The 17,689-nt window shown below is 43.3% G+C and overlaps 1 protein-coding gene across 1 annotated transcript; it reads right to left on the reverse strand.

Moving 5' to 3' along the window:
- Positions 1-10,874: 10,874 nt before the first annotated feature.
- On the reverse strand, positions 10,875-17,154 carry LOC136147871 (uncharacterized). The gene is made up of 6 exons (XM_065907233.1): positions 17,107-17,154; positions 16,745-16,888; positions 15,930-16,303; positions 15,281-15,381; positions 13,042-13,109; positions 10,875-10,980 (listed from the first exon to the last, which is right to left on the reverse strand). The coding sequence occupies exons 1-5, from the start codon at positions 17,152-17,154 to the stop codon at positions 13,066-13,068; spliced, it is 711 nt and encodes a 236-aa protein (XP_065763305.1). The 3' UTR covers positions 10,875-10,980; positions 13,042-13,065.
- Positions 17,155-17,689: the final 535 nt, after the last annotated feature.

Below are 17,689 nucleotides of genomic sequence, written 5' to 3' on the forward strand. Positions count from 1 at the left end.
CCAAAAGATCCCACAAAGTTAACTCAGGAACCCACAGCAGGGTGTTCCCCAAATTTCAGCCATTTAGTCCATGAATTTTGTCAATTCCCTTTACCACTAGTCCTGCTATTTAATAAAAACTGCATTTAAACCAACTCATTTTTTAAATTTAAATGGATTCATTTCTATCACAACAGTAAATATAAAATAATTAGCATAATACATAGAAGGTAACTGAAAAATTAGTATACTGAAAACAAAACAATTGTTAGTAATTCTAGCAAGATGCTCTCAATAACCCAGGATGTCCAGCCTGAGTCCTGAACTAGCTCTCTGGTAACAAGGAAGATCAACACTTGTTGCTGTTGTTCGGTCACTAAGTCATGCCCAACTCTTCACAAACCCAGAGACTGCAGCATGCCAGGCTCCTCTGTCCTCTACTATCTCTTGGAGTTTGCTCAAATTCATGTCCATTGAGTCGGTGATACTATCTAGCCATCTCATCCTCTGCCACCCCCTTCTCCTTTTGCCTTCAGTCTTTCCCAGCATCAGGGTAAGAATGAGTGGGCTCTTCACATCAGGTGACCAAAGTATTGGAGCTTCAGCTTTCCGTGGGTCAGTGGTAAAGAATCCGCCACCCAATGCAGGAGACACAGGTTCCAACCTTGGGTGGGTGAGATCCCCTGGAGAAGGAAATGGCAACCCATTCCAGTATTTTTGCCTGGGAAATCCCAGGGACAGAGGAACCTGGCAGGCTACAGCCCATGGGGTTGCAAAGAGTTGGACATGGCTTAGTGACTAAACAACAACAACAATCAACAGTACTAGAAGTGGTTAAAGCCTTACTGGTAGTATAGTTTGGGCTTAAGAATTCCATTGCAAATCATTTACTTGAAAGGAGAAGGAAACATGGAAACACAAATAAAAGAGTTGGGAAGCGAGAGAGAAAAGGGAATGAAGCCAATAAATGATGTATTATCAAGCCAGTGATCACTCTGGGCAACTGGGGTTTAATCCCCCTGGGCAAACTCTGGGAACCAGTGCAGGACACACCTCAGAACAAACCCACACAGTGGGTGAGAGAGCTGGGGTATCTGAAAACCAACCACTGTTAAAGGTTGATTGTGGGGATATTAATTTCCCAGCATTACCAGGCTGTCTTGAGGGCAGCAAAGCAGGCCACAGAGGCAAGAGATGAACTCAGGCAAAGAATACAAGTGCTGCAGCTGGAAGGCTGGCAGGAGGACACTGACTTGATGAAGGTGGCAACATGGACAGGGCTCCAAAAGAGGCTGCTAGATACCAAACTGAGGCTGAAAGAGAAGACAGAAGGAAACCGGTACATCTGTCAACCCCAATCCCCCAACTCATCCCACACCCATCTTCCCCCTTGACACTGACATTGAGATGATTTACAACTACCATATATAAAACAGATAACTAATGCACCTACCGTATAACACAGGGAACTCGATTCAATGTGATGACCCTACATGGGAAGAAGATCTAAAGAAGAAGGGATATATGTATACTTAGACTGACTGACTTTGCTATACAGCAGAAAAAAAAGCACTATAAAGCAACTATACTCCAATTTCAAAAAACATTTTTTTTAAATAAATGAAAGGAAGTTCTCTCATTACTTGAGTCAAAGGCATTTATGGAGAACCTGTTAATCACTCAAAATCATCTCCCACACCACCAAGCTAAGACTCCCCTAGCCCAGGAAAGCAGATAACCTGGTAAGCCTGAAGTAATTCAGAAGGTACTGAGCCTAACCCAGTAACTGTCCTAAGGAGCCTGGTCAAATCTCACCCATACCAGCTTGCTGAAAAAACAGACCTTTTACAATATTTTAAAATTAAATTTATTTTCCTCCCTATCAGTTAGAAATAGCCTCATCCTATCTGCCTGCCCAACAGAGGGGTCAAAAAGTGTCTTCTCCATGGGAGCAAGTCATTAGGATGAAAATTTGTGTTGACAACATAGACAAATGAGAGTATGCTCAGTCATTCTAAACAGGACTTTTTACCCTTAAAAGAAAAGACGGCAAATTCCTTCCAGTAATAGCTCCCTGGATTCATTTAAAATATGATTTACTTACAAATATCAAACTCCACAACAGCCATAGCTCACAACTATAACAAAGGGTAAAGTATACAAGTTCCAGGTGCTACCAGTGTTTGTAATTTTTATAGATATTCTTTCATTCAACAAATAATTGTGGGACTGTTTCTGTATATCAGGAACTGTTCTAGGTGTCTGGAGATACAGCAATGAAGGAAATACAAAAATCCTTTTCCTCCAGGAAACTACACCCCAGTGAGGAAGACAGTCAATAAATAAATGAAAAATATGTACAGGATGTCAGCTGGCAATAAGTGTTACAAACAAAGGAGGAAAAGAGTATAGGGGGGACCCTCGGCTGGGGACACATTCTAATTTTAAACAGGGTGATCGGAGAAGACCTTACTGACAAGAAATATTCAGAAAGACCCAAAGGAGGGGAGGGAGTAAGTCATGTGAAGATCTGGGAAAGATAACTACAAAGAGAGCAAATGGTCTATGTAGGGATCCGGGGGCAAGAACTCGCCTGAGATTTGAGAAACAGCAAGGAAACTGCTAATGCTGGTTCAGAGTCAGAAAGGGGAAGAGCAGCAGGAGGCAGAGAAGAGAGTGAAAAGGGGTGAGTGGGGGTCACGTAGAGGCGGGTAGACCATTGTGGAATCCTAAACTACCGGAGAGTTCGGGGCAAGGCAAAGACCTGACCTGACTCAGGTTTAAGAGGATCCCCCTGGCAGCTCTGCAGATGACAGACAGAGACTGGGAGACTAGTTGGGAGGCTACTGTCAAAATCCAGAAAGGTGATGGCAACTGGAACCAGGCTGGTGAGAAATAGTTGGTTCTGGTCTCATTTTATAGGTCACAAAGTACAGGCTTTGGAGATAGATTAGATATGGGAAACAAGAGAAATGTTAGGGTGAAGGATGGCGCTAAGGCTTTTGGCATGAGCAGTAGAGAAACAGACCTACTGTTTCCCGAGATAGAGAAGACTAAAGAGGAGCAGATTTGGGGAGAGATCAGAAGTTGCATTTTGAACATGTGAAGCTTCAGAGACCTATTAGACATCCCAGAGGAGGGTTTGAAGGCACTTGGAGCAAATCTGTACATCAGGGATTAGGTCTAGGTCAAAGAAAAGGCTCTGGGAGTTGCTAGCATCTACAGTATATTTAAATATACTGGATGAGGTCAACAAGCGAAGGAATCAGATAGAAGGGGCTGAGAGGCTGAGCCACAGGGGCAGTCCACGCACCAGAGGTCAGGGAGAAGACGGGGGACAGGCAGAGGAGACTGAGGGGTGGCCCAGAAGACCAGGAAGGAACCAGAAGCTGACGGTATCCTGCAAGCAAGAAAGCTCTGAAGAAAGAATAGTCAACAGTGTCAAATGCTGACGGTGGTCAAATAAGGAGACTGAGAACTGACCACCAGATTTAGCAGATTTGGTGAAGAACTGGGACCAAATACAAGTCCACAGTTTGTTCGAGAGAGAAGGGGTGAAGAGAAATGTATTATATTTACCACCCTCTTTGTGTTGGTGATTTTGGAACCCAAAGAAATGTCTGATTTTCCCCCCAACAAAATTAAGTATAATTGAGTATTAAGTCTGCTTAATTTATTAGCTCAGGTTAAAAAAAACCAAATAGCTTTTTCTTCCACAGTAGGGTGTTTGCATAAGATTTTTATAATTGGTATAATTTTCTGCTAATTTTGCATGAACAAAAACACTGGCTACACACTGTAATATGTGTGGTATGTCTGGTAAATATTCTTCATATGTAGTCTCTGCAGTAAGCGACCTGAAGTATATCATTTACATAAGTCAGTGAAGATGTATCTCTTTCTCTTCCCATCTGGTGGGGCATCCATAACCTAGAAGAGGGGCTTCCCTGGTGACTCAGTGGTAAAGAACCCACCCACAAATGTAGGAGACACAGGTTCTGTCCCCGATCCACAAATATCCCACATGCTGAGAAGCAACTAAGCCCTTGATCCACAACTGATTAAGCCTGGGCTGCAGAGGCCAGGAGCCCAACTTCTAAAGCCTGTGTGCCCTAGAGCCTGTGCTCCACAACAAGAGAAGCCAGCGCAACGAGAAGCCCTCACACTGCAAAGTAAAGAAAAAGCCCCTAGAGAAAAGCCCGTGCAGCAGCAAAGACCCAGCACGGTCAAAAATATAAAGGAATAAATAAACATAATCTAGAAGACAGGAAAAAGGAGATGATCAGAAGAAAAAGAGAAGCAAGCAATATTCTGAATTTTCTCCAGCCTGATGATGGAGTTAGCTCCATTTAAATTCAGTATCAACACATCGGATGAACAAAGTCACAATCATCAGTGTCCACAATATCAGAGGCTGGGAGTAAAACTACCTGATTTGTGTACATTGTGAATTAAGTCACCAAAATAAAGAGAGAAATTTCTCTTTCCTTTTCAATTAAATCTGTGTCCTGTTGATCTGAACACAGTCCTGGGGTTTTTTTTTAAACTATTTAAATTAGTTGTAATGTCTGCAGTATCATTTTTATTTGATTTTGAATTCTTCTTTCATCTTAGAAGAAACCACAAGGAAATAGGATTTCATTCACTCCCTGGTTAACTAGAAGTGAGAGCAGTTTTATTCAAAGGATCATAGTCCAAGGCTATAAATTATTGTTTTATTTCTTTTCCTTTTCCTTCTTTTTTTCCCCCTGCAATTAAAAAAAAAAAGAACAGAAAAAGACAGTATAGCTGAAATAGTTATTTCCATAAAATGTTTCTTCCACAGTGCTGGGAATCCTAAGATAAGAGTCCTGTATTCAAATGTTAGAGGTAGAAAATGTAATTTACTTCAAGTATTATGTGAAACAGAATAGGCTCTTAAAAAAATAAACCACAAAAAAATAAAAAATAAAAAAAAATAAACCACAGTAAGTGAGATACTCACAGTAACTAATGTAGTATAATGCCCACTTGATTTTCAATCCTTTTTCATGTTTAGTAATCAAAAAATAAATAGATACGATGATGATTTTCATTTGAAGATCATTTTTGTTGTTGATATTGTTGGAATAATGAATATAATTAATTATAGAACATTAACTCTTGCATAGAAAACAAACCAAATATTCCCACTTTGGTTTATTAGTGAACAGGAGAGACAAAAAGTATTTAATAAGTAAACTTCTTTTTCACAGATTATGACAATTTTTACTGTCTATCTCTCTATCCAACTGGCTTTCTCATAGACATGGATCTTGTTCATTATCCTAATTTTCGGCTCATTTACAATTTACTACCAACACAGCCACTATACAAAGGTGTTTTCTTTCCTAAGTGACTCTCTGCAGTGACCAACTGACCACCTTAGGCACCAAATCATCCTTCTTGTCAGCTTTTAATTCCCTTCATTTTCAGGGATCAAACTATGAAATTCTCATAGCTCACCAGTGCAAACAGTTTATCAAGTGATTTCACACCCACATGCTGTAGGGCTTAGACAAAAGGGCTTAGACAGATGAAAGCAGCGAGAAGCAAGATGGCAACTGGGAGTGTTCTGCAGTACATACCTGGGGTAAATCCTGAATGTTGTTTTCACATTTTTGTTTTTACTTCCCTCACAGCATGCCATGTCTCTCTGGACTACCAGGACAGTAATCCAAGAAGTTCTGACAGTTAGGAAATCATTTGACCTGAAACTTACTGCAGTTCATGCCACAGCCCTCCTTTGTACAATTTTGACCTGTTTACTGGTTGGATTGTTCTGGCATGGGCATCTGAACCCATATTGTAGTTGATAAAATTTTCCCTTTCCTGGAAGTCCAGGTTTATCTTCATATTAGAGGAAGAAAGACAGAGACAGAAACAGAGAAGAAGACAAAAACGTCAACTATTTCACAATAAGGGGAAAAAACATCAGACTACATCCTGTCTGTATATTTTAACACTTCCTATAAGCAAAATCCAGGAAATACGCCTTTTTTTTTTTTAACCCAGTGAGTACAATTTTGTGCCACAGCCAAGAGACCCTCCTGTTTGCTGAGCTTAACTGCATGTATCCACTAGACTAGATCAGAGGCTGGAGGAATGTTAAACTCAGCAGGCATGGGCTAGGGAGACGCACAAATCTGCTCTATTGCTCTGTTATGTTTCTATACCCACCAAAGATCCCCATGTTCCCAAGTCTCTGGGATCCAGCTGCCCCTGGAAATCACCCCATCACTTCCTTCTCAACGTACCCCACAGCCTCCTCCACAAAACGTCCATGTCTAAAGCACCCCAGACCTGTTCTGACTGCTGTGTCTGTTGGGACCACAAATATCATTTCATCCATTACAATGAAAAACAATCTGCAACACAAATATTTCAACAAATTCACTTGGTCCGTGTTTCAATTCAGGATTTCAATTGTATTTCAACCAAATACTACGAGTTTCATTTCTTCCCTTCCTATAATGTACATTAGCAACACATTTTCTGGAAAGGCGTATTTCAATCTGACAAGTTTTTCAAATGGAGAAATTAAATCATAGAGTTTAAGGGAAATGTGCAAAGCAGTCAGTAAGAAGTCTAACAGCACATGACATGTCACCAAAATGTAGCTTCCAAAGTTGCTTCAAAATAAGTTCATCCCAACCTAGAGTCTGTCATACAGACTGAAGTAAGTCAGAAAGAGAAAAACAAACATTGTCTATCGATTCATATATGTAGAATCTAGAAAAATAGTACTGATGAAGCTGTTTGCAGGGAAAGAATAGAGACACAGACGTAGGGCATGGACGTGGGGACAGATCAGGGAAGGAGAGGCTGGGAGGAATGGAGAGTAGCACGGACATACGCTGCCACATGTAAGACAGACGGCTGGTGAGACGGTGCCGTATGCACAGAACCGAGCCTGGTCCTCTGACGACCTAGAGGGGTGGGATGGGAGTGCAGGTGGGAGGCAGGCTCGAGAAGAGGGGCTACATGTATACTCAGGACAGAGTCACGTCGTACAGTAGGAACCAACACAACACACTAAAGCAACTACCCTCCAAGCAGAAATAAATCTAAAAAAAGTTCATCCCGTATCTCTGGGAATTTCTGACAATTGAAACGTTCTGTATCTTGATTGGAAAGATGATGTCACAAGTATATATATATATATATATATATATATATATACATATATATTTATAAAAAAACTCACTGAATTGTACACTTAAGACCTGTTCATTTCACTGCTTAACTTTTAGCTTAGCGATTAACAAGCCCACCTTTCTGACTGCTGTAAATGATCAGAGCCCCCTTTGTGCTAGTTTCCTCATACCTACTAGCTGGCCTTGAAATGAGCGCCTCATCCTCTTCTTTTCCTTGCTGATTAATTATTTTCTTTCTTTTTTATTATTATTATCAAAATTCTCTAGGATCAGTTCATTTTTAAAATATTTGTATCATATTACATTTAACATTTTTAAATCTTCTTCTTTTACTGCATATAAATACTGATTCACTGCATATAAATGTTTCTAGAAGTACAAAGAAGATAAAAACCATCCATGTCTCTACTCTTCAGAGAAAACTACTCTCAGTATTTCAGTTTCTGCACTTCTGAGTATGTTCAGTGGACCCTGATTGAGTGCCCACTTTGTGGCAGATTTGTCCCAGGCACCAAGTACTGTGCTAAGCAAACACAGCAAAACCCTGCCATCACAGAACTTAACAAGCTAATAAATGATATATACAGAGGGCTTGTTTAAAAATGAGGCAGGATTGTGCTTATTCCTTTATAATCTGATTTTCCCACTTAGCAATACACCACTAATATTTTTTCAAGTGAACAAAAATTGTATGATGTCATTTGCATAGCTGCACAATGGCATGGCTATATTAAAATTCATTTAATAAATCCCCTAATTCAAACAACTAGACATTTCAAAGTTATAACTTACATTTCTCTAAACATCTCATGACAATTTATAAAAATATATATATTTCATGATCTTGCTGGTAAAATAATTTTAGGAATCATGGCTAACATAACTGTTTTCCTTTCACTACCCTTCACTTCAGTGGTGGCATAGCTTAAGCCTTAATTTTCTGTACTTTTGAGGAAAGACTGTATAGGTCATTTTCAAAGTCAGAGAAAAGGATGATATGTTCATGTATTTACACCCAAGAATAACTTTCTACTATAAAGGTACACCAAGGCCTTGGATGTAGATACCGCACCAGAAGGTTCTTTATCCAATTCTTCCAGGAAATTAACCTGCTCTCTTTATTGAATCAGAGCTTAAATCTCTGAAATGGGTGAAATGATTTTTGCAACTATAAAGCATTCGCCTAAGCCCAGGGCTAGTGCCTTATGAAGGTGTTGGTTGAAAACTCCAGGCGCAGGACAGAGGGAGATTTACTATCTGGCCCATGTGTGGTCAAGAAGCCTCTGAGGAAGTAAAGCTGAAAACGCAGTCTGGGTGGGAGTGGGAGCTCTCCACATTTCCGGATAAACCTTTGATCCTACAGAACTTTGAGCTTAGCAATTTTGCAGGGGAGGAGAAAGTCATTCTCAAAAATATGATACAGGAAATCTTCAACGTACATATTTCCCAATGTTCAATAGCAAATCTATTATTTACAATGTAAAAAAAAAACACTCAGAGAAACAATTCAGCAACACACTTGAACAACAACTCTTCACTGAGCCCCTATTACGTGCAAAGCACTGTTATAATACACTTAAGATGATGATCACAATCTCAGTCTGGTTCACAAAGACTTATTTCACTCTCCAATGAAGTTGAAAGCTTATATTTGCAAAGAAAAAAGTATATAACAACATATTGTTATAATAGTCTTTGATACCTTTTTTGATCATCTACTGTTTTAAGGGAATTGTGCAAGGTATTGGGGAGGGGGTGCTTTACAAACATGATTCAGACAAAACCTGTCATTAAAGGGTTGACAGACTATAGTCCTGTTACTACAGATGTTCTTCTGATCCCTCCAAATGGCCTGAGAGTGTGACCTGAGAGTCACACTCTCAAGTGTCATGGACAACACAGCAAATTTCAAAAACTTGGTGTTGTGGTGTGTTGTGGACAACACACCAAATTTGAAAAACTTAACATAAAATAAAGAATATAAGATCTCTCATTATACATTGAAATGGTAATATTTTGGATATGTTGCTTAAAATAAAATGTACTATTAAAATTAACATGTTTCTTCTACTTTTTTAATTTAAAATTAAACTGCATGATACTTGTATTGGCAGTGCTGATCTCCATAATTATAGTTACTACCTACTCAGTGCTTATAACATATGTCAGTTAACTTTATACCAAATACATGTGACCTTCCACAAAGGAGGTATTACAGATGAGGAAACTGAAGGTTCAAAGGCTATAATAATTCATTTTATTTATTTTTTAAAAGATTTTTTTTACATGGACCATTATTAAAGTCTTTATTGAATTTGTTACAATATTGTCTCTGTTTTATGTGGCATCTTAGCTCCCTGGCCAGGGATTAAACTCATACCCCTGCATTGGAAGGTGAAGTCCCAACCACTGGACTGCCAGGGAAGTTCCTATATTATTTCATTATTCTATACATACCTGGCATATTTTCTGTGCACCAAGGGCCGTTGGAGGCAGTGGAGATATAGCAAAACAAGGTCCTTACTCTCATAGAGAGTTTATATTCTAGTGGGAGAGAAAGGTAATAAATAAGAATAAAAAATATGTCAGGGAGTGGGAGTGAGGAAAGATGAAACCTGTAAAAGACACAGTGCCTAGAATTGGGGTGAGATTGGATTGGACTATTTTTCAGATGATAAGATCTAAGAAGTTGTCATCTGAGCAGAAACATGAAGTGAAAAAGGGAGTCCTGTGAATATTGACCTGGTCAAGAGCTTCTGGGCCGAGGCAAGAACAGGTAAACGACCAAGGGGTGGGTGGGCGTGTGTGTGTGTATGTGTGTGAGTGCACACGCGTGCACAAGCACGCACTTGACAATGGAGCAAGCTGGAAGCCACGACAACTAGGAAATGGCCCTGCCTGCACTGTGACGCGTGGCTGTTGTGGGGCATGTTAGGAGGTTACTGCAGGAGGGCAAGAGAGATCTTACGAAGTCAGATCTTGTCTGACTCAGCCACTGGAGATTTGCTGTTCCTGCATTACAAAGTAAAATAATCTAAAAATTATCCAGAGAATTTAAACAGCAAAGGTCAAATATCTGGACAATTTAAGCCTCAAAGCATATTTAAGAGTCTGTAAAGTTATCTTTTGGCAGTCAAAAATCACTATCAAACCTCATAGAATAGTAATTTATCTCTGTCCTTTGCTTTCTGCCAATTTAACCTAAGGGAAGTGGACTTGAGATCTGCAACTGGCAGAGGGGGATTGCAGGATCTTTAAGTGAGAGTCAGATCAAGCAAATTAGTTTCATTTTTGCCAAAGAAAAGTGTTTTGTTGAGCCAGATGACAATTTTGAAGCCTAAACTATTTGTACTGGCTCTGTCTACCTTCTGAACTACTCTCATAATTGCTAATTCTGAGTTTAAGGATAACAGCACACACAAGACAGAGTTAAGGAAAGAACCAGGAGCTATATCTTGGATAAATGTATAAATTAGTCTGAATAACTCCACTAAGTCTGCTTTTATGGACAGAAGTAGTTCAAATCAAAGAAAGCATCCTCAAGGTTAAATGTTAGGTAGGCCAAGTCCTTCCTCTTCTGAGAGGTAGATGAAGGTTTAAAATAGGTACCCAGTTTCAAATGAAAACAAATAAAAAAATCAATCACAAGGAACCCCAAGTCAGGTCACAATAAAAAGGAGGCTCAATCCTGACCCTCCAGGTTGGTTTATTTACTTTGATGGAACTCACTGGAAAATCGTTCAGCTACATGCTTCACTGTGCCTGTGTAGATGTGTTTTCTGGGTGCTGGATGTAGTTCCTGTCAGTCAGGCACTTTCCTGGAGCACTAAAATGTACAGATTACACACATCAAAGGCAGGCTGCAACCACTGTAGTTGAAATTTACACAAATCTGTGCTACGAGTAACTGGATAAACAATGAGACTAATGACCTTGTTCTGCATTAATCTCCATATGGCTCTGTTGGTACTGCTCTTGCCTTTAGGCAAGAAGGTTGTGGCTTTGGCTTCTAGCCTCAAACCAGGGATTAGGCGCTGGCCCAATGCTGACAGAGCCCAGAGCCCTGCTCCTACAGCCCAGGGAGCCTGAGCAAACTACAGAGGCTGTCCATCTTAAGAGGTACATTTACCATGATTCAAGAAACACCCCTATTACCATATTCACTGAGAAAACAGATTTATAAAAATAGGAAAAAATCCTTTAGTCATGCCCCCCCCACCCCCCACTACCTTCAGAGAAATTACATTCTTCCAGAGGGCCCCAGGTTTTCCCTGAGTATTCTCAAGGCCTCTCTCCTGAGCCCCCCAAAATAAGACAGAACCCTCAGTGCCTTGGCCCCATGTTCCTCTTTCAGCCAAGAATAAATTTTTTAAATGGCTGCATCCATAAAGAAGAGTGAAAGGAAGGACTGAAGTTCACTTGCTCAGTATTTCTGTCTCATCTGGGACTTTGGAGAAAGGATATGTTATAATTTGAAGGTTTCCCCGCCTAAGTGCTCCCCCACCCCCACATTGCTGTAGAGTCGCTTCAATACTATTTGTAAAATTTGCATGTTGCTTCTAGAAGAGACAGTCAGAAGAGTTGGAACATCTCAGAAGGGTGCTATACCTGAGCAGCCTTGAGCCACAGTAAAAGGAGATCAGAACACTGGAAAACACCCCTCACTCCTGCTTTCATCACTTTGTATACAGGTCACAGTGAAAAATTTATACTGGGAGGCAGAGCCCAGGAAATGACTCCATCGGTGGGGTTACCCTGGGTTAGGATCACACATGAACCACACTCAGCTAAATGCCCGAAGTGCTACACATGTGGCACTCCTGTCACTTCACACCCAGCCCCAGACATAAACTTTATTGCCTTGTAAACTTGAGATGCCTCAATCTAAGACATGCAGTCACATTTAATTCTGAAACAATTTCTGGTGTCCCAAGAACACCTCTTATACACCCTTCTAGTCACTCTCCTTGTGTCCTTACTTCTGTTGTTTTGAGTATATTATCCACATACACATTGCTCCTTTCATAAGTGAGTGAAGTTGCCCAGTTGTGTCCGACTCTTTGCCAAGCTCCTCCGTCCATGGGATTTTCCAGGCAAGGATACTGGAGTGGGTTGCCATTTCCTTCTCCAGGGGATTTTCCCGACCCAGGGATTGAACTCTTGTCTCCAGCACTGCAGGCAGACTCTTTACTATCTGAGCTACCAGGGAAGCTCCTTTCATAGGCCATCACATTACCAGAGCTGTTTACAGAGTCATTGTCGGCTGTGTCAAATGCCTCACAAAAAAATCATCTAGGGAATTCCCTGGTGGTCCAGAGGTTAGGACCCCTCACTTCCATTGGAGAGGGCACAGATCACTGGCTGGGGAAATCAGCATGCCGTAGGTGCAGCCAAAACAGAAAAAAGTCTATACCAGTGCCATTTTTCTTCATCCATTTATCAGTTCATTAAGAGTCCATCATAAACATTAGGAAGAGTTAAAGCACATTCCCTCTCTTCCTGGAATGTTCGTTCTCCCACTATACTCACTCCTGGGATGACAAACCCTAAAGTGATTCTGATGCCTTTACAACACAACTGTTGCAGATGTGGCAAGGGTCATAGCAAGAGATGTCTAAGTGTGAAACCATCCCCATTTGGTCCTGTGGTAAAGATTGCTCGCGCTTTAAGTTTTTTGTTTGACACTTAGAGGACTGCTTAAAAGTCATCTTTGCTTCATACCTGATATTTGCATGTACTTCACATGCATTACCTCACTGAATTATTACAACAATCATGTCACATCGGCTATTATTATACCTATTTTGCAGAAAGGAAATTGAGCCTGGACGAGGTTAAATGGCTTGCCTGAGGCCAGCACAGCATGAGGGGAAGTGGTGGTACCCACCTCCAACCCAGGATTTCCGACACTTCACAGTACACCATTGCAAAGCTGTCTCTTTATGTTGGTTTGTTCTGAAAAAAAAAAAAAAAAAACAGAATATTGCTCAAGAAGTCCATTGAATAAGAGACCTTAGAGGGTTTTTCTTTGTTGCTGTGTTTGCTATAAAGACAGAAACTTTCTGGCCAGTCAGAGTGTCAGAAAACGCTTCCAGCCCAGAGATAAATCCACGAACCTATGGACACCTTATCTTTGACAAAGGAGGCAAGGAAATACAATGGAAAAAAGACAACCTCTTTAACAAGTGGTGCTGGGAAAACTGGTCAACCACTTGTAAAAGAATGAAACTAGAACACTTTCTAACACCATACACAAAAATAAACTCAAAATGGATTAAAGATCTAAATGTAAAACCAGAAACTATAAAACTCCTAGAGGAGAACATAGGCAAAACACTCTCCGACATAAATCTCAGTGGGGTCCTCTATGACCCACCTCCCAGAATATTGGAAATAAAAGCAAAAATAAACAAATGGGACCTAATGAAACTTAAAAGCTTCTGTACTACAAAGGAAACTATAAGTAAGGTGAAAAGACAGCCCTCAGATTGGGAGAAAATAATAGCAAATGAAGAAACAGACAAAGGATTAATCTCAAAAATATACAAGCAACTCCTGAAGCTCAATTCCAGAAAAATAAATGACCCAATCAAAAAATGGGCCAAAGAACTGAACAGATATTTCTCCAAAGAAGACATACAGATGGCTAACAAACACATGAAAAGATGCTCAACATCACTCATTATTAGAGAAATGCAAATCAAAACCACAATGAGGTACCATTACACGCCAGTCAGGATGGCTGCTATCCAAAAGTCTACAAGCAATAAATGCTGGAGAGGGTGTGGAGAAAAGGGAACCCTCTTACACTGTTGGTGGGAATGCAAACTAGTACAGCCACTATGGAAAACAGTGTGGAGATTCCTTAAAAAACTGGAAATAGAACTGCCATATGACCCAGCAATACCACTTCTGGGCATACACACCAAAGAAACCAGATCTGAAAGAGACACGTGTACCCCAATGTTCATTGCAGCACTGTTTATAATAGCCAGGACATGGAAGCAACCTAGATGCCCATCAGCAGATGAATGGATAAGGAAGCTGTGGTACATATACACCATGGAATATTACTCAGCCGTTAAAAAGAATTCATTTGAATCAGTTCTAATGAGATGGATGAAACTGGAGCCCATTATACAGAGTGAAGTAAGCCAGAAAGATAAAGAACATTACAGCATACTAACACATATATATGGGATTTAGAAAGATGGTAATGATAACCCAATATGCAAAACAGAAAAAGAGACACAGAAGTATAGAACAGACTTTTGAACTCTGTGGGAGAAGGTGAGGGTGGGATGTTTCAAAAGAACAGCATGTATATTATCTATGGTAAAACAGATCACTAGCCCGGGTGAGATGCATGAGACGAGTGCTCGGGCCTGGTGCACTGGGAGGACCCAGAGGAGTCGGGTGGAGGAGGGGTGGGAGGGGTGATCGGGATGGGGAATACGTGTAACTCTATGGCTGATTCGTGTTAATGTATGACAAAACCCACTGAAATGTTGTGAAGTAATTGGCCTCCAACTAATAAAATAAAATTAAAAAAAAAAAAGAAAAGGCTTCCAAAGTCCATTAATAAAAGGACATCAGATCATAGACACCAGTTTTGATAGTGAGTGCTTTGGTAAAATAAATCTTAACACTGGTTTTCCAGACTTCTCTGGAAGGAAACTACACGGTACACTGTACGGTGTGTAGAAAAAGCAGCCCTGCACAAGGAGCGTGTGCACACGTGTGTGTCAACCTTCTCTCCCCAAACGTGGCTGCAGACGAAAGTGCTAAGCATACTGAAATAAGATAATATTTATGGCTGAAGAAATTCGACTTCACATAATGGCAATTATGAACAAGGTATTTTCCCTAATAAAATTACTGCAAAACAAAATCTGGAGAAACTAAGTGTTTCCCCATGTCTTCTTTATTTCACTCCATGTGCTCAAAAATGGTTGCGGCAAAGAAAGAGTATAGCAAGCGGAGGCACAGAGTCCTAGCCAGACGGCCTCTGCTGAGGGTTGCTTTTGCTTTAGAAACTGGAATGTGTCCAGGCTTGATTTTTATTTTCAATTCACATTTCAGATCCAGCTCCCCAAACTCTTTGATCTTTCTCCCTGTCTCCTTACCCGGAAGAGAACCCTTGGCCTTCTCAGCTGGGAGCTGGGAGCACACGTGGAATGGCTGGCTCGGATCCATATTCTTTCCAAATTTAGTCACACAAAGGGGCCTGCAAGGGAAAAAAGAAAGGATGAAAGCAGCAGCCGCCAGGACTTCAAAGGCCGCGCCGCCGCGCCGGGCCCCGCGCAGGCGCCGCCCTCCGCGTATATAAGGCGCGGCTCGCGCACGCGGGCGGCCTTTCTGCGCGGCGGCTCCGCGCGCGTCCCCGGCCCGAGGGCGGGTGGACCGGGGACCCGGCCGCTGAGGGAGGGGCCGAAGGGCGGGCCGAGACAGGTCCGCACAGCAAGTGAAAGGCGCCTGAGCAAAGTTTTCAGAAAGGAGGGAAAAGACTTTCACGTCCAGCCCAGGAGGCGAGCCGTCCCGGCGGCCCAGTTGTATTCCAGCTCCCACACCCGTCCCATCCCTCCCTGGGGATCCCCTTCCAGACTTTCACGCCGACTCCTTTGCGCCGGAGGCCGGGTCCCCGTGGCGGGTTGTCGGGGTTCCGGTCGCGAAGCCGAGCCGCGAGGGCGCGTGGCAGGCCTCTCCCCGGCCTCCGCCGCTTCTCTGAGCCTATCGCGGGCTCCCCTTGTCCTAGTCCGCGAACACCCCGCTTGCCTCTTCTCGCTGCGCGTGGGCAGAGGGTCTGCCGACCGAGCCCACAGGTCGTGGGGTGGGATGCGGCCCTCCCTCGCGGGCAGCGGGAGGACCCGGCCCGCACTCGCGCGGGGAGACGCCGCCGGAGGACTCCAGGGGCGCGCGGGCGCCTGGAGCCGACCCCGCGGGGCTGCGTTAGGCTGCGGGCGCCAACGGGCGCCGGCCCCGCGGGAGCCGGGCGTCCGCAGGCGGCCGGATTTGGGAAGGACGTTTTCACGGTCCCCTGAGTTCTCGGTTACCCCGGAGGCTGGGGGGCTGAGTTTGTTTGTCTTAGGAGGAGGCGAGAAGAGGCGGAAGAACCCCTGGGACACAAACTGCCGTTTCCCGCCCCCCCGCTTTCCGACAAGTCCGTTAAACTGAAGATGCCCACAGCTTTAGTCCCCTGGTGACGCCGGGTGGGGAATGGAGGGCTGCTGGAGTTCCGTCCCTGGAATCACATTATTCGTTTTTCTAGTCCTTCACCCTCGCGTCTCTCTCTTCCAGCATCCTCTTCCGTACCCCCTCCTCCGGCCACCTCCTTCCTCTGGGATCCCACCAAAGTTGTCGCTGGGAGAGAGGCCAGGCCACACAAAGGGGGAGACCCGGAGCCCGGGCGGGGGCTTAGGGCTGAGGAGGCGGAGAGGGCTCTGAAGGGCACCGCGCTTTCCCCTCTTGCCTGTAATTAAGTACTCATTGGCGTGTCTGCAGCTGACTTGACTTGGCAGCGACCCCTTCCCCCCACAGGTAGGAGGGGTCTCTGAGGTGGGCGGGGGTCAGTCTAGCCCCCCTGTCCGCACCCGCGGGGGGCTGGGCTGTATGTCCCCTGCCGACTTCGAGAACCGTCTTTGCAGCCCCCCTCTCTCCCTGTTCCGGCGCAGGGTGGGCGCCTCGCCCCCCACGCGCAGCGCGGGCGTCGGCGCCCGGCGCAGAAGGAAGTGTTGCTATAAAACAAGTCACAGTTCGCTCCCAAAGTAAACCCCAACCAACCAAAGCCACCCAAAGGGGGAAAACCAACAGCAATCCAGTCCTGAGCAATTGTTTCACGGTCGGAATTAAATCACATCAAAACGCCCCCTGAAACCCACATCCTGAAGGAGTGAACCTGCAGCAGCTAACCTCCAGTCGTTCGCTCGAGTTCACACGAACAACCTGCCTCTACATCCGAGAGAAGGGGGCGGCGGTGTCTCTCGCTCGCGACACCCACCATGTCCCGGACCTTGCGCCCCAAAAGGCGGCTGTGTATGTTACTAGCAGCCCCCACACGAATTAGAAGGGACCTCTCCGCGACACAAATACCTTTGCCAGGAACTTCACTGAACCTGTAAAGGAGGGAGGAACGTCTTCCCCGGGGTTGCCTCGCCTGTCTAGGGTCTCCAAGCTTTCCTCCCTGAAGAGACAGACGTCGCGTGGAAATGTCAATCTCCTTCCCAGACAAAGCTTTTTAAAAAAAGAAAAAAAAAATGAATGAATGCTTTCTAGAAAAGCCCCTTTTAAATGCACCTCATCAGAAGACTTGCAGCAATGCTAAGGACAATCAGCGAACGAAACACCCCGCGCGCCACGGGGAGGGAAAACAGTCACGCAAATAGAGTAAGACGCTCGGTGATTTCGTTAGAAACAGTGTTTCCAAAGGTGAGGTTTGCCGCAAAATACACAAGGCAGCCACCTACCCTCGGTCCTTCTAGTAAACAGTTCCCACTGGTTATTGTTCCAAAAATTCCCATCTTCTCGAGCTCTTAATC

The sequence above is a fragment of the Muntiacus reevesi genome, chromosome 16 (assembly GCF_963930625.1).
Source record: "Muntiacus reevesi chromosome 16, mMunRee1.1, whole genome shotgun sequence".
In the NCBI taxonomy this organism is placed as follows: domain Eukaryota; kingdom Metazoa; phylum Chordata; class Mammalia; order Artiodactyla; family Cervidae; genus Muntiacus; species Muntiacus reevesi.

Excerpts from the sequence above, each read along its gene's own strand:
- LOC136147871 (XM_065907233.1), bottom strand. The coding sequence starts at position 17,154 with ATGGTGGGTGTCGCGAGCGAGAGACACCGCCGCCCCCTTCTCTCGGAT. Across the intron at positions 16,304-16,744 it reads TACAGCCCAGCCCCCCGCGG|CGGGGGGGCGGGAAACGGCA; the intron begins GTGCGGACAGGG and ends CTTGTCGGAAAG. Across the intron at positions 15,382-15,929 it reads CCCACGCGCAGCGAGAAGAG|GCCCCTTTGTGTGACTAAAT; the intron begins GCAAGCGGGGTG and ends TTTCCCTTGCAG.